We start from the raw sequence: 26,345 nt of genomic DNA on the forward strand, positions 1-26,345 counted from the left end.
AGTTTGTTAAACAATTAAATTAAGTTTGTACAGAGAAGTAATAAATATGTATATATTACTTACTACTGTATTTACTACTGTATATATACTGTATATATATATATATATACATTTATTACTTCTCTATACATACCACATTCCTGTTTACACCTCTGTATATATTTTTAGTACTTATTATAAATATATTATAAATATACACTGTATATATATATTTACACACACACATATATATATATATATATTTACACACACACACACACACATATGTATATATATATACATATATATATATACACACACACATATATATAAATAACAGCTTGTTAAACAGTATGTAAAGTATATAAGGTAAATTATATATGTATATATATATATGTATGTATATATATATATACATATATATATATTTATTTTACTTAGTTACTGCTATAATTTCATCTTTGACAGAAATATAAATACTGCAATAAAATGCTGGCCATTTCATTTTATTCATATTATGAATGAATTATGAATTTTATATATCTAGATGGATTTCTTTTAATTGCATTTTCTTCTCATCAACCAAAAATAAGATGTAGTTAAAAGCCACTGCAATAAAATGAATGGGGTATCATACTATTTAATATAAAGAGATCATTATTCATCATTTTTACTGATATTCTAATAATTCTAATAATTCTTACTTACCACGTTACAGCATCAGCCAATGTTAAATTACATTGTAATGGTGGATAATTATCTGTCATGAGTAAAGTAAATAAACTAAATAGTTCATTTTACTGAATGATCTACAGCTACATTTCAGTTTGGAGTTTATCCAAATGTTTGCAAATCAGACCACAGAATATTCAAATCACAGGTTCATCACAGTGCTCCCATCTCCCAGTGTAAACAGATACACACTTCAATACTACATTTACACAACCGCAACATTTTTAAGACATGATGGGACAAAATCAGAGCTTAATATTCTTTTTTTTGCACTCCGTGACATGATAATGTGCATATGCATTGACATTTATGTATACAATATGTACGTGTACGACTGGATCCATTAAATCTATTGTTGTTTAAGTCATTGTCAACACAAAAACAAATGTGCCAGACAAGTAAACATAACCTCAAAAACAAGTCAGTACAGTTATATAACCAGCAAATGTTTGCTGGTAATGTATTTTCACAAAATAAATGACTTAAATTATGATTTTAAGAGCACTTTAAGTTAACAGGAAGATTTAGTTCTTCTGAAGAATCTGTAAACAACAAGATGCAAAGTTATAATTGATTTGTATATTTTGCTATTTACCTCAATCGTGAGTGATGGGTAGAAACAATTGTGTTGAATTTTTGAGAAAATGTCAGAAACCTTTTGAGTATATCTAATCGCAGAAGAGGAGACATCACTAATGCACAAAATACAGTATATTGGTCAATGTATAGATAACAAAAATCATATCTATTTAACTCATTGAAGATGCAATTTGTCGCCCGGAGAGTTTAAACTAACAGCATCTTTCACGCAAAATAAATCAGTTGGATCGGTGTGAATGAAACCTTCACATCCAGGCGGTGTTGGTGTCGTCTTGCTCTGCCTGTTGAACTACAGATAATTAAACACAAAGAGCAGAGACATCATCGTCATGGAGAAATGGTTCAGCGCCGGTGTAGACGACCCCCCTCGAGGTCTGGTGTAGATGTACGGATGCTCCTGGAGAAAAATGAAAGAAAAAAATGTCCTCAAAGGAATTTTATTATCTACAAACACAAACATGAAATCCTCCAACATGTCAGTCATGTTTGTACCTTTGTTGGGCAGATGAGTTTTATTGGCTCTGTAAACGTCTCTATCATCTCTTTCCCTCCGTCAGGCTGGAACTGAGGAAGAAGTTTGTTTAGTTTTAACTTCATGTAGATAATGTGATGTTTTCAGCCGTCAGTAAGATGATGTAAATGCATTATTGAATATTTGATAAATTCCAAACCCAACAAGTCCAAAAGTGAGCATGGCTCACATACCTCCGCTCACTGCTTGACCCCCACTAAAGTAGGGCCAAAGGTTTTGCCCTTTTGGAACTAATGAAATTAGTCTATTGAGCACAATCTAGCTTGTTATTATGTAAAGTTTAGGGCACCCTGGACTTCTAACCCCCAAAAGGCACAACTAGACACGTCCAAACAACATACCAAATTTGAAGTTCCTAAGTTAAATAGTTTCAGAGTTCTGCTCCGGAAATGAGGACGGACACGCGGAGCGCTATATACCCCCGACTGCGTTGTCGTGTGGGTATAATTAAGTCACTTTTTATTAAAAGGATTGATACAAATATATATATTATTTTTTTAAGCGACCCTTCGAGGAATTCAAAGGCCATTATAGTCAGAGACCCTGACCTTATCTAAACCAAACCTTTAGCTAATTAAACCCATCTTTAGGGGGATCTATTAGCAGAAATGGAATATATAATATTCATAACTATGTTTTCATTAGTGTATAATCACCTGAAACTAAGAATCGTTGTGTTTTCGTTAGTTTAGAATGAGTCCTTCATATTTACATAGAGAGCGGGTCCTCTACACGGAGTCCACCATGTTTCTACAGTAGTCCAGAACGGACAAACCAAACACTGGCTCTAGAGAGAGACTTTCACGTTTTTACGTTACCTGAAGGCCACCGTAGTTCTCCGACACGCTTGTGAAACTGCGGTAACATGATCCACAGAGTGCTAAACTGCCAGCCGCCGTCTGACTTCTCCTAAAGTAGTGTTATTATGGTAAGGATGGGCTCTGAGCGAGGTGAACGGCGTTACCACAGTTTTGCACTCATGTTACTGCAGTCTTGGAATGGGAGGAGTGAACGGAGGGGTACTCAGCTGGTTGCAATCTGCAACCACACCACTAGATGCCGCCAAATCCTACACACTGCACCTTTTATCAGTTATACAAACATAATAAAACTTAAGAAACTCCACCATGTTGTTCCACAGTCCCTTCGCCAGCTCCTCGTGTCCCTTAACGGTGAAGTGGAAACAATCTGCCGTGAAGAAGCTCAAGTCAAGCTTCCCGTTCTGAAGTAGAAAAATAAATAATGATTACAAAAGTACATGTTTGAAACAGGCTGAATGAATAGTTCCTCAGTTGTGTAAGTTGAACCCTCCCTATATTTTGTTCTATTTTTTAGCTGCATTAGCAGCAGGCCTGACTGCGCTCCAGACTGAAATATCTTCACTTGGTATTTTACAACCTTTATTAATGAAAGAAGAGAAGAAACCTGCCTCTGACGAGCATACTAGCACACTGACAGCAGCATTATAGTGAGCTGATAATAGCATTGAGCAGTGGTGGAAAGTAACTAAGTATTTTTACTCAGGTACTATACTTAAGTACAATTTGAAGGTACTTTACTTGAGTATTTCTATTTTATGCTATTTTATAAATTTATTTGACATCTTTAGTTACTTTTCAAATTAAGATTTGACATAAAAACAAACATATCATTATCTTATAAGATTTTATTAAATCAGTATTTTTTTTAAAAAGTGTCTGCTTGGCCCCGTTGACTCAGATGTCTATGAGTTGTTGATTGGACTTGTTTCATTTAAAAATCCCAAAGGGATCAAATTACCCGATATTTCACTAAAAATCAAAGATTAGCGTAAAGTCCAAAATATTAATAGGAATTTGTGCAGCAGAACTTTGTTGTTATTTTTCTTTTTTTCTCCTATTACTCATCTCACGACCCCTCAGATTTAGGTTGGGAACCACTAATAATAATATTTTTTTTAAAAATTAATAAAAAATAAATAAATAAAAATAATAATAATAATAATAATAATAATAATAATAATAATAATAATAATAATAATAATAATAAATTGGACTTATATAGCGCCTTTCAAAAAACCCAAGGATGTTTTACAAAGAGGGCACTCAAAATCATACTAATACATATATATATATATATATATATATATATAATACTGGACTAAACTACAGAACTTCAATGTAAAATGTAGTTAAAATAATGCAAAATATCTCATATTCTCATCATGCATATATATACATACATATATATACATACTACATTATATTTACATTTGGTTTTCCCATCTAGAATACTGTCGTCAACAAAATTACAAATTTACATTTACATTATATTATTTATTTACATCATGTTTATATTTATTTTAACTGCACTATTTTATGCCTTAGATTATCATTTAGCTTTTACTATTACTTGTGTGATTTCCCTTTTTATATATATACATATTTTATGAGCATTGTTGAAGGAACCTGAGACCAAAGATTTTCATTACCAATGACAAATATAACAAATAAAGAACCTTGAACCTATAATAATATATCATTCACAAGACAAGTACTTTTGATACTTTACATACATTTTGATTATAATACTGTACTTTTAAAGGTAGTGTTGTTCAAATATTTGTTTAGCTATATTAGTTGACATTCTCTTTACATTTCTTCAAGTAAACTCATGAGTTATATAAATGTTGAATTGTGTGAGACTTACAGGAAGTCTTGCTGGTCCTGAGTACTCTAAATAAGGTTGCAGAACGGCGGCAAAGTCCTTTTTGAAGAAACGATCGCCGCGCAGAAGCTCCTTTAATCTCCTCTATGAACAAGGAGAGTTAAAATCAAAGACCTCTACTGCCTCATATCATCACCATAAAGTGTGTTGAGCAGTGAATATAATAGAGAGATGACGTGTCATTTTCATAACTAGCTGGGTGTGAACAGTTTAATTATCTCGTTTAAGAGCACATTCACTCACCTGGAATTCAACGTTAATCTCAACCAGCTCCGTCAGCTCAGTGGAGTTTTCTTCAGGTAGAACAAGACACGAGCAGAAACTCCTACGAGCAGATTATCACACTACTGGATTATCAGATTAACAGATTATCAGATCAATTATGATTTGTAATCCTCACAGATTTGGACGCTGATATAACACAGGTGGAATATGAAACCCCCATTTAGTCACTGCAGGATTTAATTTAGAGATTTTAGAAAATAAGCAGATTATATTAATCTTTTTATGGTATGATGGAAACTCTCTTTAAAGCATAAATATGATTTCATGATATTTAACGTTTATTCTGAACAAATCAAGGTGAGTAAAGGCGAGTTTAACTCAACAGTTAATAACAGGGGTGGACAGTAACTAAGTACATTTACTCAAGAACTGCACTTAAGTATAAATTTGAGGTACTTATACAGTACGCTACATTCTGCTACTTTACACTTCTACTCCATTACCTCTCAGAGGGAAATATGGTACTTTTTACTCCACTATATTTATCCGACCTCTTTAGTTACTTTGCAGATTCAGATTAACAATGTTTAACCTATTTTTTGTTTTTATTTTGAAACACATTGAGCCCTCGAAATGTTAATAAAACTTGACTAATTGAAAACAATTTCAGTTATATTTATATAACCTGTTTGGTCAATTAATTTATGACAAAACATCATATTTTATAAGCTCGTCCTAAGTTTTGTATGCAACAATCTGAATTTGTAAAGTAACTGAAGCTGTCAAATAAATGTAGTGCAGTAAAAAATACAATATATCCCTCTGAGATGTAGTGAAGTAGAAGTAGAAAGTTGAATAAAATGGAAATACTGAGGTAAAGTACTTCAGATTTATACTTGTAAATGTATTATATACTGTACTAATATTATAAGACGGTCAGCGGTGGAATATTATATTCCACCGCTGACCGTCTTATAATATAATTTGCTGGTAATATTTAGATCACAGTTTGACTTGAGAGGCTTAAATTAAAAGGTAAATAACTTTTGCAGCTGGCAGCCCAGAGTCGGTCTCTGAACTTCTCTGAGAGGCTTCATGGGGAAAATCTGAACCACGTTCACGATCGTCCTGGGCATCTGAAAAAGATAAAATTCATTCACACTTGTGGCTCTCTGGGACATTTTTGGCTTTTTAATTTTTAATTTTCCGATAATTTTGGCTGTGCTAATGCAAATTAATCACACATTTTTTATCTGTTCAAAATGTACCTTAAAGGGAGATTTGTCAAGAATTTAATACTCTTAACAACATGGGAGTGGGAAAATATGCTGCTTTATGCAAATGTATGTATATATTTATTACTTGAAATCAATTAACAACACAAAACAATGACAGATATTGTCCAGAAACCCTCGACCCACGACTTAACAGCCGCACAAGGCACCCTTTAGCAACGCACCAGGCTTTTCATGTAAAAAGAGCATTTCTTCTTTAAAGTGAGGCACAAGAGTTAACTGAAATCACTTCTTTAGCCTGAAGAGTATATTTTTTTAAAGTCTGCATGTCCTCTCTCTCTCTCTCTCTCTCCTACTTCAGACTTTCAGTGGAGGACAAACTGTTCCCAGCGAAGCCGGAGGGGAGGGGATATCTCCACATGAAGAAACTGTTCACTCAACATTTGCTCAGATAGAAACGCATTCAGAGAAAAGAGTACAGCAAATAATAAAAAGCTCCACAAAAGGCTTCACAATACACTTAAATCTTTATGTGTGTTTTAATCAATGAAACAGGCTGAAAGAATAGTTCCTCAGTTGTGTAAGTTGAACCCTCCCTGCCTTTATTTTTGTTCTATTTTTAGCCACGTTAGCAGCAGGCCTGACGTCGCTCCAGACTGAAATATCTTCACTTGGTATTTTACAACCTTTATTAATGAAAGAAGAGAAGAAACCTGCCTCTGATGAGCATATTAGCACACTGACGGCAGCATTATAGTGAGCTGATAATAGCATTGAGCAGTGGTGGAAAGTATTTTTACTCAGGTACTGTACTCAACTTCAATTTTGAAGTACTTGTATTTTACTTGAGTATTTCCATTTTATGCTGCTTGAAGGGACTGTTTGTAACTTCTTACACGTATAAATCATTGTGGGTCGGTGTCCCGTGCGTGCTCGCGTGTGGCTACGCTGTTCAGACTCAGACTCCAACACAAACTACACGGAAGCAACAAAACCGCAAAGTTCTATCTAGTGAAGCCCGTCTGTTAAACAGTGTTGGCCGCGGTCGGAGGACAAGGGGGAGACCGTAGCTTTGGTCTCCAGGGCCGGAGTCTCTGCTCCTCTGCTCCTCTGCCTGCTTGCCTTCACTCACACACCGCGCTCGTTATCGCTCGCTCAGCTCGCTCCACCTCACGTGCATGCGTGCACACTACAGAAGAGTTAGTTTAACTCTGAGAATATCTAGTGAATGTACAGTGGACGTTTGTGCAGAAATAACCGCTGCAGCTCCTCCAGACCAACAGAGGTTTCCCGTGTCTTGTGAAGTGACGGGACTCCGCAGCGAGAAACGTTATCGTCTCCGACCAAAACTCCGATGTCTCCCCTGTTCCCTCCGGCCGCGGTCGGGAGGCTGAGGCAGGAAAAGCCAACACTAGGATCAGCATTGATTCATGGAGAGACCTTCGTCTGGTCAGCTAACATTACTGCCAAGCAGCTGAAATATAGAGTGATATTGTGCTTTTAGCTGACGTGTGTAGCCTCACTGTGTTGAGCAATGCTCGTTCATGTCTATGTAGAGCGAGCACAAGCGCGAGTGCAAGCAACAGGACGCTGACTTTCGTTGACTTAACGGCCACAGGTGTCGCTGTTAACAAGCAATTTCTGATTCTTTCAAACAGTCCCTTTAAGTAAAATAAAAGATCTGAGTATCTGTGAGTTATAACATCTCACCTCCTTCATCATCAGGTCCAGAGCTTCTGTCATGTAGTGAACGAAGCAGTCGGGGGAGAACAGAGTCTGTGGAGAGTGAAGAGAAAGGATTTAAAGTCTGACAGTATTTTTACTCTCTTTTTATTATTTTTGTACTCATTCATCTAAATGTTCAGTGTTTAATTACCTACACCATGGGGGGTTATGTTTTTGGTTTGTCTGTCTGTTTTTCAGCAGGATTACTGAAAAACTACCGGCCCGATTTACATGAAACTTGGTGGAAGGGTGTAGCACGGGCATTATTTTTTTGTCTTTCGTTAAAATTGTGAGATAAGGCGTGGCCTTGGCGGAGCTCTGCATGATCAAATGTCTCTTACTTTGTCTTTACAGTAATCACAGATGTCGTTCATGCCGATCAGCATCGTCACCACCTTCCAGTCCTCCTCAAAGTTCAGACCCTGAAAGAGAAGATTTGGTCGTGAACGTCACTCGAAGAACAAAATTAAGATTAAATGAATCAGCTAATGAACAGAGGAGACTTACTGGATAAGACTTGAACGTGTCGATCATGTGTCTTATCTGATCTGTGACGTTTCTGTAGAAGAACACAAGAACACACACTGTTGAGTCATCAGACACATCGACATCAATAAAACATTATCAAATCATTTACTGCTGTAATTATTTTGATCTTTGAACTTAAGAGAAATGTTTTGAAGGCACTCAGTGTTTCCTTATTGAAGCTTCCTACAGTTGCATGATGAAAATTATATATTTTATTGTATATTATTATCATATATTATAGTATATGATTATTTACTTAACCATGTTATATATTTGTCTGGTGTACGCTGTCTACATACTTTATAAATTGGCTTTTCCAAATAGCTGACATTGAGAGTTATTTTGTATGCTTGTATGTGGATTTATACATGTATACAGTATGTATGTGCATAAGTAAATATATGGATATGTATATGCATGTTTCATTATTTACCTATTCTATTGTTTATGTTTTGAATTTCCTTGAAAAGCACTTTGTGCTTATGGTTTGAAAAGAGCTCTATAAATAAGATTATTATTATCATTATTATATACTAGACCGTAATGTTGTCTTTAGCTTTATACCTCTTATTATTTATATAATATGTATATATATATAAGTATATGTCTGTCATTGTGCTGCTGCAACACCTAAATTCTCCCCCTAAGCTTAAAAAAAGACTTATTTTAATTTGATTGTTTATTGAAGTTTAAAGTCACACTCACATTTTTTTTTGTTATAGCACCTCAAAAATGTCCAAATATTCCAAATGGAGTGTGACTTTAAATTTGAGTCAACAAACTTAAAGAATAAATAAATAATATAAAAGTCTCACAGCGTGTTGTGTCCGGTGACGGCGAAGTTGAAGCCGGTCTCGTTGACGGTCGTTGGGGAACCGTGGAGAGTCTTCACGGGTGACGGACCGAGCAGTTTGGGATTGAAGAGTTTAAAAATATCTGGACAACGAGACGATCAAACGTTTAAGAAAGGATCCTGTGATTTTATCATCCAATATCTCTAATATTTACCAAACCAAAAGTCTTTATAAAGACACAGATTGTTGTAAAAACAAGCCAATTCCTGTAATTCATCCTGGAATAAAGGGCTATTAGTTTAAACAAATGTTTGATGGAGTCAGAAACTAGTCTATAAACTAACTTACTTGCCAGTGTGATGACATTTTGATAAGTTCCATATCCTCCGATGCTGTAAACAGAAGAAGAGACACAGTTTGTAAATGTAAATGATCATAACAACATTTATAATGTGACTAACAAGATTAGATCAAAGTTAAATGAAGTAAATGAATGTTGTAAAAACAATCAGCAGCTTTTAGAGCCAGATATAAAATAATCTGATGATAACCTCTGACTGTTCTTGATTGCATAGGTTACAACAAGGAGTTGTACGTGTGTGTAGAATGTGTTGTACTAATTTACCTAAAGGACACCTCACGAAATTCAAAAGGAATCGCTAAAATCGTGGAACCGTTGGCACCGATAGCGGTCTGCAATGAAAACACATACACACAATATTATTAATGCAGAGAAACACTGTGATTGTATTACTATGTTTTCATTATTACTACTAATAATAATAATATAATAATAATAATAATAATAATAATATTATAATAATAATAATAATAATAATAATAATAATAATAATAATAATAATAAGATAATAATAATAATAATAATGATAATAATAATAATAATAATAATAATAATAATAATAATAATAATAATAATAATAATAATAATAATAATAATGACAACAACAATAACAGTGGTTGAATGTAACTAAGTACATTTAATTTTTTCATCTTTTTTCTGTCTGTATTAAAGTTTACTTTTTTTAGTCATTTTCAGGAAAGGTTAAGTATAAATTTAGTTTAAAAAAATCAATCTGCAAGTGGCTCTTTAAGTTATTTTAGTTTCATTTACCCAAGCTGTAATGGTTTCTAATGGTTTCCACTATAAACTTTAATGGTTCCTAATGACACATTGTCATGATTTCCTGCCAATACAACCCCGTAAAGTCAAGCTTTTCTATTTCTAGATTTTTCTGCAGAAAAAAACACATCACTTGTCTCACAGTTAAAGAGTCTCCCAGAGCGGCGATGACTTTGACGTCTGCAGCTTTGACGTATTCAACTGGAACAAAAGACAAACAAAGAAACAGTCACAATAAAGACAAACAAACACATGAAGCAGCTCTGATCACCTTTTTATTGAGCTCTTTTAAAGAATTAAAAAGGATATTATAGCAATAGCAAATTAATAAATTGATTTATTTATTCTTTTAATTTTATTTATTTACATTTAAATAATTTCATTTAATATTTCATTTTTTTTACTAAATTTTACTATTTTAATTATTTTTAAAATATTTGTCTTATTATTTTGTCACATTATTATTATTACTTTAAAAAATTATTATTATTTTCACGTCATTCTTAAAATTCCTTTGTGTTGTGTACCTTTCCACTTCTGATTGTGGTTCCTCAATACGTATCAATAAAGTTTAAACAAAAAAAATAAGTATAAAGTAGCATAAAATGTATTTATTTATTTTATTTATTTTATTTATTTTATTTATTTTATTTATTTTATTTATTTACAATTATATTATTTCATTTGGATTAGGATTAGGATTATGGTGATTCATATTATTATTATTATTATTATTACTGTTAATAATAATAATAATAATAATAATAATAGATTAATTATTATTCTTTTTATTGTGATTGTTGTTATTATTATTATCATTATTATTATTATTATTATTATTATTTTCTTAAAATTCCTTGGAGTTGTGTACCTTTCTACTATTGATTGTGGTTCCTCAATATGCATCAATAAAGTGTTGAAACAACAACAAAAAAAGTATAAAGTACATGAGTAAATGTACTTGGCTACTCTCCACCACTGCATACTGGTTAAGTGACGCTCACCTGAGGTTGGGACGGTCGGAGACGGACTCATATCAGGACAGTGGAACGGAGGATGCAGAGGACGACGGAGAAAATCTGTTTCTAAAACATCCTGCAGGAAGAAAAACCCACAGAAACATTCCCACGGTTAAAGTGTTTAAAGCTGCAGAGTTTTAACTGGAGGCTTGTTTGTTCTGAGTGGAGCTGAAATGGGTTCAGGTGGTTCATGAACTCTGTAGTGTGTATTAGGGTGTGACCGGTGTGACTCACTTTTAACTGTACTCTTTTGGCACATGTATTCTCTCTTCTGGCTGCTGGTGTTTTGTCTATATTTCTGGTTTTAGATACCTCTTGGCTTGTTTTAAAGTTGTTGTTAGGATGAAATCTTTCTACGTGATTGTATTGGAAATGTTATTTATGGTTTTATATTCACATTTCTGTGTAGTTCAGATTTTGTGTCTTATCCTGCCTCATATGGTTTATCGTTCTTATGTCTTTAACTCGTTGCTATTGTTGCCTATCTCCACCAAGAGAAATGTTTAATCTCAGTGAAGGTTTCCTGGTTAAATAAAGGTGAAATGAAAATTAGCAAGGCCTAACTATAAACAGTTTTTTGTTGCTCACACAAAAAAATGTTGATGTCGAGTAGGGCTGGGTATCGTTTTAAAAAATGACGATACCAGTATCAATACACTTAAAGAGATACCAATACCAACAGAGTACTTCATTCGATACCCATCATGTGAATGGAAGCATTTATCTGACATGTTGAACCAAAGAGTACAGCCGCTGCCGCCATTTTGCACGGAAAACGCTTATTATATTTCCAATATTTAATTGTTCATCACAGGCCATTTTGGTAAAATATAAAAATAGGATAACAATAATTTAGTTTTACTTTTGTACAGCACTTTTTAGGCGGATGTTTTACCGGCGTCTGGTAGTTGCTTTCAGTCCAAAATGGCGGAGGCGTAGCTCTGCTGCTGAGCGTTGACGTTGCAATGGAACGAACAATTGACCTTTCACTTCTTATCAATATACTTTGGCTGAACTGCCGACTCCGTCAACATTTTGCATGTCAAGAGGACACATTTTAACCTTTTTGGGTGTTATTTGAACGCCGCCTTTCACGTCTCATTTGTACGCCACGCAAAACAACTATGCTAACGTCCACAGTTATGTTTAGGCAACAAAACCACTTAGTCAGGTTTAGGAAAACATCGTGGTTGGGCTTAAAATAAGCATATTTACGCAGATGCATTTACATTGCTGCGGTAGTTGTATACATTGGTATGAAAGCTCTGCATAAGGCCTTTTAATTCATTAATTTACAAAATATGTTATCAAAGAAGTAATAAAATTAATTAAATAAATGCTGCTTCATCATTATCTGACTCAAATTCTGCAGCTGAGGTCAACAAACAGGTCTGATATTTAATAAATATCCAATATTGGCCTCAGACATTTCATTTCCAACACTGATTTGTATCCTCTCGGAGTATTTTACTGTCAATTTTGCACATGTTTAGACATTTATTCAACTTATTCAGAGTGACTACAACAGCAAAACAATTTGGAAACCAATGCTCCCTCAGTACAGATAGCTTACACCATATATATGTGATAATATATAAGACTGATAGTAAAAATTAAGATGTAGATCAGAAAGAAACATAGAATAGAGTGTTGAATGTGTTAGATGGAGACGATACCTGGTTGAAATCTTCATCTTCTTCCCTTAAAGTGTCGCCTGCAAGAGAGAAGAAACATTATAAATACCAGTTTGTTCCAGATTCTGCAGACAGACGGGTTCAAATCTGTAGAAGCTGTAATAAAGAGGTATTTTTAGTAGTTTCAGAAACTACTCAGTTATATTCTAACACTTACCGTCTACGTGACATGTGGCCAATAAACAGACTGAAAACAGTACACATGTTGACAACATGTTGTCGTCTTTTTCCCCCAAAAAGAAAAACAAATGTAGAAATATAAAGATAAAGACTCGTCCTGCTGGTTCGGAGCTTAATCGGTGTTGAATAACCTTTGTAATGAATACTGATATATCTTTGACCTTTGTAGTCATTAGTGCCTCCCAGTGGAGTCGTATACTGACGATAATCGATTTGTAATTGCAGTCCATGTTGACTAAACGCTCTTTAATTCCTCAACCCAGGAGACTGTTTTAATTTAAACACGACGTTGTACACTAAATAGTGAAAAAACACCAAGTCAAGTGTAAATCATGTTCATGCCTTATCTTAAAAGAGATAAACCTTACTTTATTATTCATTTAATCAGTTGTTTTTTAATTAGAAATCCATCTGCTGATAAAGAATATAAGATGACCTTGAATTAATTTATTTTATCATATAACAAAGCCGTTCATTCTGTTTTTTCTTGGAAACATAAAGAATAAAAATCTTGACTGGAAGCAGCTGAATGGTTCTTGCAAGTTTACTAAATATTTTCCCAAATTATCAAGTTCCATTTTTAGTTTAAGAAAGAAATTACATTCCTCAAAACTTTCCTTTGAGTTTTTTTTAAAACTATTTTTCATTATTTATCCTTTTAAAATTATTGCTTATTTTTTTAAAGTAGTGTATAAAGTAGTTCAAGTTAAAAAAGTTGAAAGTTGGTACTGAAAGCAAATAAAAATAATAATTATTTTTTATTAACTAAGCTGCAGGAGTCACAATGACGTCATTATCGGGGTCACGGATTGACCTTTGACCTTTGACCTCTCAGGTGTGTCTCCAACAGTTTTTCAGGTGAGTTCCTGCTGAAGGTAAACAAATGGACTCAGCGGCGGTTTGCGGTAAAAACATGAACAATGTGGCCGAATCGAGCGGATTAAAGCGACTAAAATGCCCGGACAGAAGAGAAGATATAACGTACGGTTCCCTCCGGTGAGTAGGAACTTCATTTTACCGGATTAAATCCGTTAAACGGTAAAATAGAGACAAACTAACGGCTACCGGCTAACGGTCATGTAGCACCTGCTGCTTTCAGGGGCTGTCGGAAATCTGGCTTCCCATCGTAAACACTATCTGTCAACTGTAGTTTTTTATGATATTCAGGTTAAAATCGGGATATTTTACAACACAGAAGATTTTTTAACAATGTATGGTAAATGTGAAGATGTACATACCAACATTCAGATGATAAAACACTAGATATATGAGATATATTCGGTTGTGGTCTTGTTTGGACGACTCAAATGGCAAATTAAACCTGTAAAAACACAAAAACGTCGCACAAAATAAAGAAGTTAAAGACAGAGAAAGAAATGGTGAATGGAAACACACAGATCAGCAGCATTATAAGCAGATTCATGTATGAATTATGAGACTTTTGATTGTAAATAACTGTTATCTGTAACAGAAATTGCTGCATATTAGTCTGTCGTCCTGTGCTTTCTGTTTTATTTCTGTTCTTCTCTGATATTTTAAATCTTCTTTGACAAAATGGGTGTGACAATCCACTAAATGAATGAATGCATATGACAAATTAACCATTTAATAAAACAGCAGCCATTAAAACTATCATACAGAAGCCTTGAATGCTTTACATGCTGCTTTGATGACTTCAGATCTAGGAAACAGAGGTTTACGAGGAGCATTTGAATGCAGCAGTTTAACTTACTGTATGTAATTTATTTGGTTTTAAAGTCTGAAAGTTGTGAAATCTTTGTTTTTTGCTCCCAGAATCGCATCAAAAAGATCATGCAGAAGGATGCAGATGTGGGGAGGATTGCGATGGCGGTTCCTGTGATCATCTGTATCCTTTTTAAACCTGCAGATGTGCAGGATTAACTGTGTATTTATGTATATTGTAGTATATAGTATATATTATAATGCAGGTCTGATGCGTACAGAAGTTACTACTCAGAGCTCTGGAGGTGTTGCTGCTTTTAATTCAACTTTTATCTGGTTATTTATCTGTTTTGCAGCAGCAGTCCTTCTGTTTTCCTCCAACTCCTCCTTAAGGGGTCCTAAGCATGCTGGGAGTTGTAGTTCCTCCAGCAGCCTTAATCAAATTCTAACCTAGATACCACATAACATGCAGCAATACCTTTTCAATACCAGTGGTGGAATTTAACTAAGTACATTTACTCAGGTGCTGGTATTTAAGTGCAGTTTTTAGGTACTTGTACGTTACCCTTATGCTACTTTATACTTTTACTTCACTGCATTTCAGAGGGAAATATTGGACTTTTACTCTATTGCATTTATTTGACAGCTATGGTTACTAGTTACTTTCTACAGATTAAGATTATTAATACAAAATCTAAATCAACTACAGTAATAAATTATGATTTATTATTATATATTAAGCTACTTGGCCGTATTAAAGTAGTTAAAATAGCTCCAACTTTACCAGCTGCAACATTAAAGTGATGAACACATTAATGCATTAATAAATATAATCCAATAACATAATATTTAATATTCTGAAATGGGCTGTTCTGCATAGTTCCAAGTACTTTTACTTTTGGTACTTTAATTATATTTTTATACCAATACTTTTGTACCTGTTACTTAAGTAACATTTTTAATTCACTCACTTTAACTTGAGTATTTTTACACTGTGGTATTGCTACTTTTACTTAAGTAAAAAAGTAATTTTAAACTGTATTTTTCTTGACCAAAGTTTTTACGAGGATGTTTAAACATTTGAGAAAGTTTTAGCTATTTTAGTGTTTAAGGTACATAAACTCAGATATGTTACCGGCAAAAAAATCTAATATCCAGTCCAACATTTAACCATTTTTATTCCTTCCAAAAACCTCAAAGTATGCATTGTGTCTCCTCACTATTACTGCATATTATTATCATGGTCGAAACGCCTTGAAAATGCATTGAGACCATCATAGGACACAAAACATAAACATAATGAACAAAAAAAACAACAACTGCTGTAACAGTAAATAATTCAATAAATGTACCAAAAAACATCCCTGCAGGAGATGCAACCTGTTCTGTGCTGTAATCCTGGAGGGAACCGTCAAATATAGATGAACGATGACAGTGACTATATTTTAATTTGTGTCGTCTCTAAGCAGACGTGCAGAGATGATGTTGTTGATGTGTGTAAAGTCCTGAACTGCAGAGATCAGCCCGAGCGCTGGAAATGTTCCTGAAGTCTCTGCTGACCAAAATCTGTCTGATAACTCAGTCCAAGTTCAGCGCCGTCGTGTCCCTCGCTCACATGTGAGTAAGAAGGTCGTTGTTGACTCAAAAAAGGAAATTTATTCTTCTTCTTTAAACCTTTAAATCGTGCTAACTGGATATTTTTCCAGTGAATCTGTAGTGAAGAAGAAATCAGGACTCATCCAGCTGTGATGCATTCGCTGCCTGTGTGCCAAACTAATAGTATACAGTATTTTCTGTGTAGGAAGCAGTGCATCGAGTCGGAGAAGCTCTTCCACTTCCTCAAAGACCTGGCGGAGCAGGCGACGTCTACGCCCGGCCAGAAGGACAACAGAGGGATGAGCATGTGGCCGCTGTACAGGTAGAGACCCAAACATCTCTTATCAGCTGTTTAAAAAGTTTAAACATCATCACACAGTATTTGGGAGATGAAAAGTGTGACCTGATGTCCTGTGATAGTTTAGAGAAGAGTAGTTTATTAGCACTTTTAGAAGCATTAAAGTAGAGTAACAGTTAAATATTGTTCAAATGAGATAAAAAGAATTACATTAATTATTCTGACACGTTTTGTTCAGCAACATAATCTCCAGAATTAACACCACTTTTATGATTTTTTAAGTGTGAATGCAATCGCCAGAAGTAAAAAGATAAATTTTCTGTTGGTTGACCATTCGGTTAATTAACTAATCGCTTTAGCTCTTATTTATATATATATATATTATACATGATGTTCTTTGCAGGACCAAACGGCATGAAATTTCTGTTAAAAAAACGTCTGAAGTTGTAGAAAAGGCGCCACGACGGAGCCTCGACTCGCTGGACAACGACTCCAGCGTACGTATTCTACGCCTCACATTCATCCTCTGACATGCAAACTAAACCAAAAGTTATGTTTCTATCCTCTCACATAGATACAGCAGGAACATTATATATATTTTAGCACCCATCAGTAGAAGAGGTTATGTATGAAGAGGGTGCTCAGTGACACTTTAGCAGCATAGATTGTGTTGGTGATTGAACTCGTAACCAAAAAGACTAAACGGCTGTAAGTTACAACAGCGGCCTCATGAGGCTGTAATGCTCATTACACTCCAGAAAACACTGAGCGCAGCTTTACTGTTCTTAGATTCTCACCTAAACAGAGGTAAAAGATGTGAAGTTTGTCCCATGTTATGTAATTTAAAAGGGGTTTATTCTTTGTCTAAACTGAGGAAAGAGGAGACGACAAGTTATTCTGAGTTTATTAACCTCAGAAGAGTTTGAAGTGACTCGTTTGTTTCTTGCAGGAGTCGGAGCTCTACATCTGCTTATGAGTGAACAACCAGAGGAAAGAGCTGTGAACTTACAGCAGCAGAACATCATTTCATCATGTCTTCTTTAAACGTTTATCTTTATTTAAACTTTATTTTATGTTATTAACTATGAAAAAAAAGTTTTTGTTTTGGGGAAAAAACACATTTAAGTTATGTAACATTTTAGACCTTTGGCTGCTTATGTACAGTTTGGGTTTTTGTTTTACTTTGAAAAAAGAAAGAAAAAGATTTATGGCGTTGTGTTGTGAAGCCTGATCCCTTTCTGTTTGTAGCAGAACTTAACACTAAAATATAATTAACTTAAATTATGTCCCATCAGACTTTTAAATTATTGTTTTGTTGTTCAGGCAGTTTGCTTTAAAATTTTGTTTTATTTAAATTTAAAATATGATGTTATGTTCTGGTCAAATTATGTTACAATTTCGATGGTAGTAATACCAGTTTTTCATTCCATTTTATGCACCAGCCTTTAAAACTAAACTAAGTGCTTATTTTGCTGAATAGTGGCCTCGACGGTTTCTGTTTTGAGCGTTAACGTTTTAAAGCACTTGTAAATTAACGTTTTAAAGACCTTTGCATATGAAATGTAATCAAATTGTAAATAAATAAATTCAACTTCTGTGATTTAATGTGAAGCTAAATAAAAACAAATCGAGAGCATACAGGGATTGGTTTATTCCAAGAAACTAATCTTTTTACATCGTGAGGTGAAATAATGAATAAATAGATGCATTTTGTTTTTTTCTGAAAACTGTTTTTTACTGGAAATTTACATTTTTTTAAGCCAAATATAGCAAAACGTCTCTCTGGAGTTGCTACGCTAGCTAGCTGCATAAGGAAACTTGTTTCCAACACTGATAATAAACATCTGGGCTAACGTTCCTGCTGATGGTCCGATCTGATCCGACGGAGCTCATAACGAGCATCACGTCTCAATGAAACAACGGGAAGTTAACAAACTGTTTAGCTCTGAGAGACAGACGAGTAAAGTTCAGATGCAGCAGTCGTTCCTCCGTCTGGCAGTTTGAAATGAAACATGCATGTCCACCACAGTTACACATGAAAAGAGTAAATTAAGTAAAAAAAAAAATCATCTTCAAAACATTATTTTTTTTTTCAAATAAAAGAAAACCAAACATTTATTTTAACTCTTGCATTAATTACATATTTATAGAAGTGGAGGCCAATTTGCATTATCGGTTCAGTAGATCCATCTTTGTTTTATTCAATCCAGAGTCCCAAAGGCACAGTTCATGTACGCTCCTTTGAACAACTGACCCAAATACTGACGGGGGAGAAATCTAAGATTTAAATACGTTGAAAAATTAAAACATTTACACAGACGGGTGACAGAATGGCCTCGCCTCATTGTCTCTTCTGTTAACTCGTGCTATGAGTTTACATCTTGTGCCAGAGAGAGATCGAAGGACAAGAAGTTATTTTTAAAAATGTCAAAACGGATAAGAAGAAGAAAACCGTGAACTACAGCGAACCGTCTTCAGTAGAGTCGAGCTCCGTAACCAAATGTCTGTTTAATAGCTTCAAAGTAGTATCTCTTCCAGCCCTCTTTCGTGCGCTCCTCCTCGTCCTCCGGGACGCCTCGACAGTCCACCTTCAGCTCCGTCTCGCTGCTCCGGTCATAGAACGTCATGGTGATGGTCGCGTAGTGCTCTGTGGAGGAGAAACACAATCACACATCAGCATCAGAGAGTCTGAAGCTGCACTGAAAGTTATACTATAAACTTTATTAGTAAATAGACAAGGTACAGTTTATACAGCAAATGTAAAATAAGCCCCAACATTGTATGTGGGAATGTGAGGAGGTTCAATGATTTTGGACTTCTGTGATACCATATACAGTATCTCTCCAATACCTGTAAGTCCTAAACTATGTATATCAAGCATTTATCCAGATTATTGCTCTCTAATAGAGAAAGAAAACTGGTTGACTTATGTCTACTACAAGCCAGACGCTTGATTGCTCTGTGTTGGAAAAATGTTGGTTGCCCCTCTCTTAGCCACCGGTTGAAAAAGTTAACATCGAGTTTGGCTCTTGAGAAACTCACATATACAGTTCGGAAGAAAGCGTCGGCGTTTTATGACATCTGGGAAATGTTTTTGCAATTTGTTCAAAATTATGACATTGAAGAGGCACTGGAAGTTATGGTTAAAACGACTCATCTATTGTGAGGAACGTGTGCTGTACTCTACTCTCCTGTACTCTACGGTATAAATGAAGGAAAGCAAGCAAGAAAATGTTCATATTTGAGAGGTAACCAGCCAATGTTTGACATTTTTCACTAAATAAATTGTTTCCACAAATGTTATTTATATAAACAAAAAGTGCAGCTTAATGTGATTCAATAGATCAACTTCAAACATATTTATATATAAATCAACGTACCGGAGGGCCAGTTGTTATACCTCCACTTCATCACTATTTTCCCATCAGGGACCTGGTGGAGAGAAGATTCAATGTTAGAGAGTATTTATCTATTTCATTTGAAAGTAATGAGGTAGAGGAAAACAAAATACAAAAGTACAGAAATAAAAACATCTTTAACTCTACATTGCTGATATACTCATGAATATATTCCTTATTATTCAGAGATGCGAATGTAACCTAAAAGGTTGAATGTCAAGTCTTACCAGATCTGTGAATTCACCAAAAACATTTCCTTCTAGCAGACGAAACTTTCCGCCCTTCTCTCCGTCCACCATCGCTGGAGCGTGTGTGAACGCCTGGACCATCTGCAGATTGACCAAAGACAAATCGTCACATACGTACAGGTACTTACATGATATTTGACCTCTGTATTTAACCCATCTTAAACATTTTGGAGCAGTGAGCTGCTGTAAAGCACCCGGGGAGCAACTTGGGGTTCAGTGTCTCACTCAAGGACACTTTGACGGACAGAAGGAGCCGACCTTGTGGCCACAGCCGCCCCCTAATTTAATCAGATATTGATCAGATGAAGTCAAATCAAATCTTTGTTGAGGGCTTGTAACCTTTACATTTTTATTTGTTGGTTAATTCTTAAATAATAAAGTGAACGCGGGGGTCAGATTCAGAGGACAAAGAGGTGAATCAGCTCACATCCTGGTTGAGGAACACCCTGTAGAGATCAGCCGGCGAGGTGAGGAACTTTTCCCTGATGCTGAATTTACAGGTGGGGATCTTGACGCCGGTGTTGATCGGAGCAGCTGTGCCGCCTGAGGAGGAAATCTGTTCCACACAACAAGAACAAGAGTCTGGTGAGGGAAGATCACTGCTGCACTGCCGCGAGGAAAACACAACTGATGATTCTGTAACAGTAAATAATGCAGAGTTTTGTCTGATGGCTGGAGGTCTTTAGTAAATGACGAACCCGAGTTTTATCCAGCTTGGCTTTGGACTGCGATGAGGTCTTGGTCACACCGTTGGCTGTAGGCAGGATCATCCCCTGTGTGAACTCTGCAATAAAAATAAAACAAATGAGCTTAAAAACATATTTTTCTTCATCTTCACTGCATTAAAAGTATTTTAATAACAGTACTAAAGAATTTAATTCTGAAGGTCTTGACATACAAAGCCGACGGTCGGCCGTCAGACAGTTTGGGGCCGTCGGTGAGCGTCTGGAATGAGGCTAAGTGGTGAGTGAGAGTGGTGTGAAAATGGTCGGAAAATGCCGCTTTGTGTCATGTACGTAACAATGGCTTCCCGTTTCCCTTTTTGAATGACGAATACCGACTGCTGGTGTGGAGTTATTTCCTCACACGGGCGCAGAACGTACGTGGTAACTGGCCGTCGGCTGTAGTCTTTGCGGTGTGTTCAAGTGCAACTTTTTGGACAAGACAAAGGAGACGTGAGGCGATGCAACAGTCGGCGTCGTCGCCACTAGTTCACTGATGTCAGGTTGGTGTGTCTGGACCTTAACACTCTTTAATTACAGAGGCTTTTAATCTGGTGTTAGATTTTCCACATAAATATGATTTTTTAATATCTTGTTTTTTACTGCTTACTTACTTATTATATCTTTATTGTTTACTTGCTTGTGTATCAAATCTTTACGGATGTCTCTTGTTGGTTACACTATCCATCTTTGCTGCTGTAATCATGCAAATTTCCCTGCTATGGGACTAATAAAGGATTATCTTATCTTGTCCATTAAATATACTTTACAGGCATATCTTTGTAAACCCTAAATCTTAAAAATGACTCATCAAGACTATTAAAGGTGTGGACCCTTTTGTTTCACTTATGATCCCTGATTGTTGCTTTCAGATCAAGTCCGGTTTCACTCACCTGTTTTTAAGTACCCGACGTAGCTTCCCAGAGCTTCACGGATTTTCTCAGCTCCTTTCGTCCTCATCAGATCGGTCAGTGGCGTTTCAGGTTCGTCTTTATTCAACGCTACAGAAACCTGGACAAAGATCACAGGCATCAGAGCGTTATTCCTACACCAAACTGTCAGTTAGAAACATTATAAACAAGTTCTTCAGTGAAACTTACATCAAGATCCTCCATGTCGTTCTCGTCGGAAAGGTTTGGAACATCAATAGTTCCCGTATATTTGACTCCTGCTTTTGACTCTCCTGGTAAAACAAAGAGAATCCAGATGTCAGCAGAGATTCAAAGCCTCTTCATTCCTCTTTTTTTTCTATAATAACAACAAAGGAAAACTTATTTTTGATCAGCTGTTGAGTCACTGTCCTCTACTAACTGTCCTTTTCTATTTTAAGGAGCATTTGATTGTGAAAATGATAAAGTGGTCATGACTTAACAGGAAACGTGCACCACTGTATGCAGGTTATATAGTTTCCTGTGAATTCATCCAGCAGTGATAGCAGCAAACACAGTCGCCACCGCTGACCAATTTCATTCAAACTAAATTCCCCCCCAAAACAACACCAGCAACAGTAGCCTCAGTCTTCTACTCACCGGTCCAGGTAGCTTTCAGGATCCATTCATAAAAGAAAATCAGTTTCCCTTTGCGGTTGTTAATCGAGGCTTCTCCTTCCACTTTGCTGACTTCCGTCACCTCACAAGTCCCGTCTTCGCTCTCCACGCTCAACCCGACGAGCAGAAATTTTAATTTGTCCGACGACCAGTTTGTTGCATCTCGTTCAGTCCTGCAAAGTGAGCAAATAATAACACTGAATGTTAAGTTTATTTAACATTTGTTGGTTTACAGCTGAAAGTGTTGAAAGGTTACTGCATTATAACACAATGACAACATCGTTCTGACAAGAATACATGCAGACATGATGTCATATGTGAAGGATTACCCATCTCAAGCAAGCTTAAATTAAATTTTTATACTGAGCTGACATAAACCAACAGGTGCCTGGAAGCCAGAAAAAACTCATACAACAGTCTAACATTGTATGATATACTGTGGAAAACTTGAGTAATATGTACACAGTAACTCAAACGGCCTAAAACAGGGGTATGGCCAAACCACGAAGGGACAGTTTTAGAGTCCAAGGGACATTAAATTCCTATGTGGTAAAGTCAATTTATGAGTGGCAGATGGACTTAAGGGGTCTAAACTTTCATCCTTCACATCCACATCCAGCTAGCATTTTTGTCTGAAGTCACCAAGGCAGCATTTTGTGGAAAACTACAAGCTTCTTCAGGAACTATTAATAGCAGTATCCACTTATATATATATAAGTATAAAGACAAAGGAGAGATCACTGAGTAAATTTACTTTATAGTAATTTAATCAGGACACAAAACCCATCTAGAGTCCCTTTATGTTACCATGGAGATCAGTTAGGTTACCATGGAGAAAACCGTAGAAACAGCACACAGCTCAGTGTGTATTCAGTATATAAGATATATGATGCAATCTCAAAACTTATGACCACTTTTATACTACTTCTTTGTTCACAACAAGACAGAAACAACTGCTAAATCTGGATGCATTTATAAGTATTTTATCAATGAGCTATTAATTGATAAAACACAATTTAATTGTAGCTATGGCTATCTCACAACAGAAGCTTTCTAACTACATGATTACACTACACAGTGTGTTATTACACCAACTCACGTGTGTTGTAACAGACTCATGATGTAGATGCTAACATCCCTCCATACTGTACTGTACCTTACATGCATTAAAAGCTATATTGCACTAGAGCTTTTACTCTTGTGTGTTATACTCTATTTTGTTTACTACTACTTCTTTGTTCTCAAGACAGAAACCACTGCTGAATCTGGATGCATTTATAAGTATTTTATCCATTAACTATTAATCTATAAAACACAATTTAAAGTCTCTATATATGGTTACCTCAAGTGTAATTAACAGAAGCTTTCTAACTACATGATTACATGGTATTACACCGACACACGTGTGTTGTAACGGACACATGATGTAGATGCTAACATCCTCCATACTGTACTGAACCTTACATGCATTACAAGCTATATTGCACTAGAGCTTTTACTCTTGTGTGTTATACTCTATTTTAGCTTGTTTTTATTTTCTAATCTTTAATGTTTTTATAACTGTTTTAGTTATGTATTAATGTTCTTTTGCACTTTGTCACAATGTTCTTGAATGTTTATGTAAAGCACTTTGAATTGCCCTGTTGCTGAACTGTGCTATGCAGATAAAGTTGCCTTGCCTTACCTAACAACCCCCCATATATACTACTACTACTTTGTTCACAACAAGACAGAAACAACTGCTAAATCTGGATGCATTTATAAGTATTTTATTGATTAGCTATTAATCTATAAAACACACTTTAATTGTAAATATGGCTACCTCACGTTTTTTAGCTTTTACTCTTGTATTATACTCTATTTTGTTACTATTTTTGTTTACTACTACTTCTTTGTTCTCAACCAGACAGAAACCACTGCTGAATCTGGATGCCTTTAAAAGTATTTTATTGATTAGCTATTAATCTATAAAACACACTTTAATTGTAAATATAGCTACCTCACGTTTTTTAGCTTTTACTCTTGTGTGTTATACTCTATTTTAGCTTGTTTTTATTTTCTAATCTTTAATGTTTTTATAACTGTTTTAGTTATGTATTAATGTTCTTTTGCACTTTGTCACAATGTTCTTGAATGTTTCTGTAAAGCACTTTGAATTGCCCTGTTGCTGAACTGTGCTATGCAGATAAAGCTGCCTTGCCTTACCTAACAACCCCCCATATATACTACTACTACTTTGTTCACAACCAGACAGAAACAACTACTAATCTGGATGCATTTATAAGTATTTTATCCATTAACTATCAATCTATAAAACACAATTTAAAGTCTCTATATATGGCTACATCAAGTGTAATTAACAGAAGCTTTCTAACTACATGATTACATGGTATTACACCGACACACGTGTGTTGTAACGGACACATGATGTAGATGCTAACATCCTCCATACTGTACTGAACCATACATGCATTACAAGCTACAGTAGCTACAAGCTAATTGAAAAGGTTAGCTCGGTTAAACCTCTAAAATGTCATTATTTACTTTAATAAAACTCAACATTTTACACTCATACGTGTCTATGAATAACTCAATAACACTACTTTATTCAAATACAGGACTAAAAAGCAATAAAAAGCCATCTGTAGGTTGACACAGATAGAGCTGAGTGTGTGCTGTTAGCATGTTAGCATGTTAGCTCGTCGTTAGTCTCACCAGTGCCAGTTGTTGACATTCGTCGCGTCGGCTCTCTCCTCTACGATCCAGCGAGGGTCTCCTTCTCCCCATTTAGCCATGATGTCTCAGACAGAGGAAGGGTTGAACTGTGTGGCGGCGTGAGGAGAGAGCAGCTCGGTGTGTCGGTTTGCCGGTGTCTGTCCGGTGAGTGTGAGAGTCTCCCGGTGCACGTTGTTCACGTTGTTTCTAGAAACCTCTCTGCTGCTGCTGCTGCCTCTAGCGGTGCTCCTCAGATTAACCGCCGGGTACACAACACTGATGGAAACGGAACTTTGGAGAACGAGGTAGGAACAAAGAATGGTTCCGCTTCATAAAGAAAGACCTCTGGAAAGAATGACATCTTTAGTATTCAGATCCTTTACTAGTACTATATATTATATATTATTATATTAAATTATTATATTATATTATTATATATATATAATATTATAATAATATATTATATATAATATTATTATCCTATATACCACTTTATTGCTGACTGCACATATGTACATATTACATTTATTTAGTTATTTATTTATTGTACATTCTACATTTATTTATTGACGGACTGTACACACTATGTTCACCCATTCACTCTGTATCTTTTATATCTCTATTATTGTCTTTATAATTTTTGTATACCTTTATCTCTCCTGTGATTCACTCTGTTTGCTGATGTTGCTGCTTTGACACCTGAATTTCCCTCCGGGGATTAATAAAGGTTCATCTTATCTTATCTTATCTTATTATATATATTATATTATATTGCATATTTGTTTTATCAACGTGTCCTACCATTTTACCACTCTTATTATTTTTGATTATGTTCTGTGATGTTCTGTTTTAGCAGTTACCATATTTGTTTTACTCTATCTGCTTATATTGTCTTGTGAAGCACTTTGTAACATCTTTTTTGAGAAATGCTATATAAATAAATGTATTATTATTATTATTATTATTATTAGTATATACTGTTACCTCAGTGTAAAAATACTATGTTATGAGTAAAAGTTACAAGTCCTGCATTCAAAAGTAAAAGTAC

The 26,345-nt window shown here is 35.2% G+C and overlaps 3 protein-coding genes across 5 annotated transcripts; 1 reads left to right on the forward strand and 2 right to left on the reverse strand.

Moving 5' to 3' along the window:
• Positions 1–610: 610 nt before the first annotated feature.
• On the reverse strand, positions 611–13,515 carry si:dkey-177p2.18 (phospholipase B1, membrane-associated). Its single transcript, XM_037747057.1, has 15 exons — positions 12,893–13,515; positions 11,202–11,292; positions 10,340–10,398; positions 9,682–9,749; positions 9,405–9,448; positions 9,078–9,198; positions 8,242–8,293; positions 8,076–8,156; positions 7,720–7,785; positions 5,819–5,910; positions 4,793–4,874; positions 4,532–4,633; positions 2,970–3,065; positions 1,804–1,875; positions 611–1,708 (listed from the first exon to the last, which is right to left on the reverse strand). The coding sequence occupies exons 2-15, from the start codon at positions 11,230–11,232 to the stop codon at positions 1,601–1,603; spliced, it is 1,074 nt and encodes a 357-aa protein (XP_037602985.1). The 5' UTR covers positions 11,233–11,292; positions 12,893–13,515; the 3' UTR covers positions 611–1,600.
• A 378-nt stretch (positions 13,516–13,893) lies between these two features.
• LOC119474789 (dr1-associated corepressor) lies at positions 13,894–17,897 on the forward strand. 3 transcript variants are annotated; one of them, XM_037747076.1, is made up of 6 exons: positions 13,894–14,086; positions 14,885–14,957; positions 16,297–16,390; positions 16,575–16,691; positions 17,071–17,168; positions 17,617–17,897. In XM_037747076.1, exons 1-6 carry the CDS (start codon positions 14,045–14,047, stop codon positions 17,709–17,711), a joined length of 519 nt encoding a protein of 172 aa, XP_037603004.1. In that variant the 5' UTR covers positions 13,894–14,044; the 3' UTR covers positions 17,712–17,897. The 3 variants fall into 3 exon arrangements, with proteins under 3 accessions (XP_037603004.1, XP_037603005.1, XP_037603006.1); XM_037747077.1 differs by having other exon boundaries at positions 13,907–14,086; positions 17,071–17,217; XM_037747078.1 differs by lacking the exon at positions 17,071–17,168 and having other exon boundaries at positions 13,913–14,086.
• Positions 17,898–18,298: 401 nt separating this feature from the next.
• Positions 18,299–25,532, reverse strand: ahsa1b (AHA1, activator of heat shock protein ATPase homolog 1b). Its single transcript, XM_037747060.1, has 9 exons — positions 25,298–25,532; positions 22,565–22,755; positions 22,136–22,218; positions 21,929–22,046; positions 21,012–21,097; positions 20,741–20,869; positions 20,293–20,394; positions 20,048–20,099; positions 18,299–19,314 (listed from the first exon to the last, which is right to left on the reverse strand). The coding sequence occupies exons 1-9, from the start codon at positions 25,375–25,377 to the stop codon at positions 19,142–19,144; spliced, it is 1,014 nt and encodes a 337-aa protein (XP_037602988.1). The 5' UTR covers positions 25,378–25,532; the 3' UTR covers positions 18,299–19,141.
• Positions 25,533–26,345: the final 813 nt, after the last annotated feature.

Source organism: Sebastes umbrosus, chromosome 16 (assembly GCF_015220745.1).
Source record: "Sebastes umbrosus isolate fSebUmb1 chromosome 16, fSebUmb1.pri, whole genome shotgun sequence".
Lineage (NCBI taxonomy): Eukaryota > Metazoa > Chordata > Actinopteri > Perciformes > Sebastidae > Sebastes > Sebastes umbrosus.

Coding starts and splice junctions, on each gene's coding strand:
- ahsa1b (XM_037747060.1), bottom strand. CDS start 25,377: ATGGCTAAATGGGGAGAAGGAGACCCTCGCTGGATCGTAGAGGAGAGA. Junction 21,098..21,928: donor CGTCGGGTACTTAAAAACAG/GTGAGTGAAACC, acceptor TTTTTATTGCAG/AGTTCACACAGGGGATGATC. Junction 20,100..20,292: donor TTGGTGAATTCACAGATCTG/GTAAGACTTGAC, acceptor TCTCTCCACCAG/GTCCCTGATGGGAAAATAGT.
- si:dkey-177p2.18 (XM_037747057.1), bottom strand. CDS start 11,232: ATGAGTCCGTCTCCGACCGTCCCAACCTCAG. Junction 9,199..9,404: donor AAATGTCATCACACTGGCAA/GTAAGTTAGTTT, acceptor CTCGTTGTCCAG/ATATTTTTAAACTCTTCAAT. Junction 8,294..9,077: donor GTCACCGGACACAACACGCT/GTGAGACTTTTA, acceptor GTTCTTCTACAG/AAACGTCACAGATCAGATAA.
- LOC119474789 (XM_037747076.1), top strand. CDS start 14,045: ATGCCCGGACAGAAGAGAAGATATAACGTACGGTTCCCTCCG. Junction 14,087..14,884: donor ATAACGTACGGTTCCCTCCG/GTGAGTAGGAAC, acceptor TTTTGCTCCCAG/AATCGCATCAAAAAGATCAT. Junction 14,958..16,296: donor GGCGGTTCCTGTGATCATCT/GTATCCTTTTTA, acceptor TGCAGAGATCAG/CCCGAGCGCTGGAAATGTTC.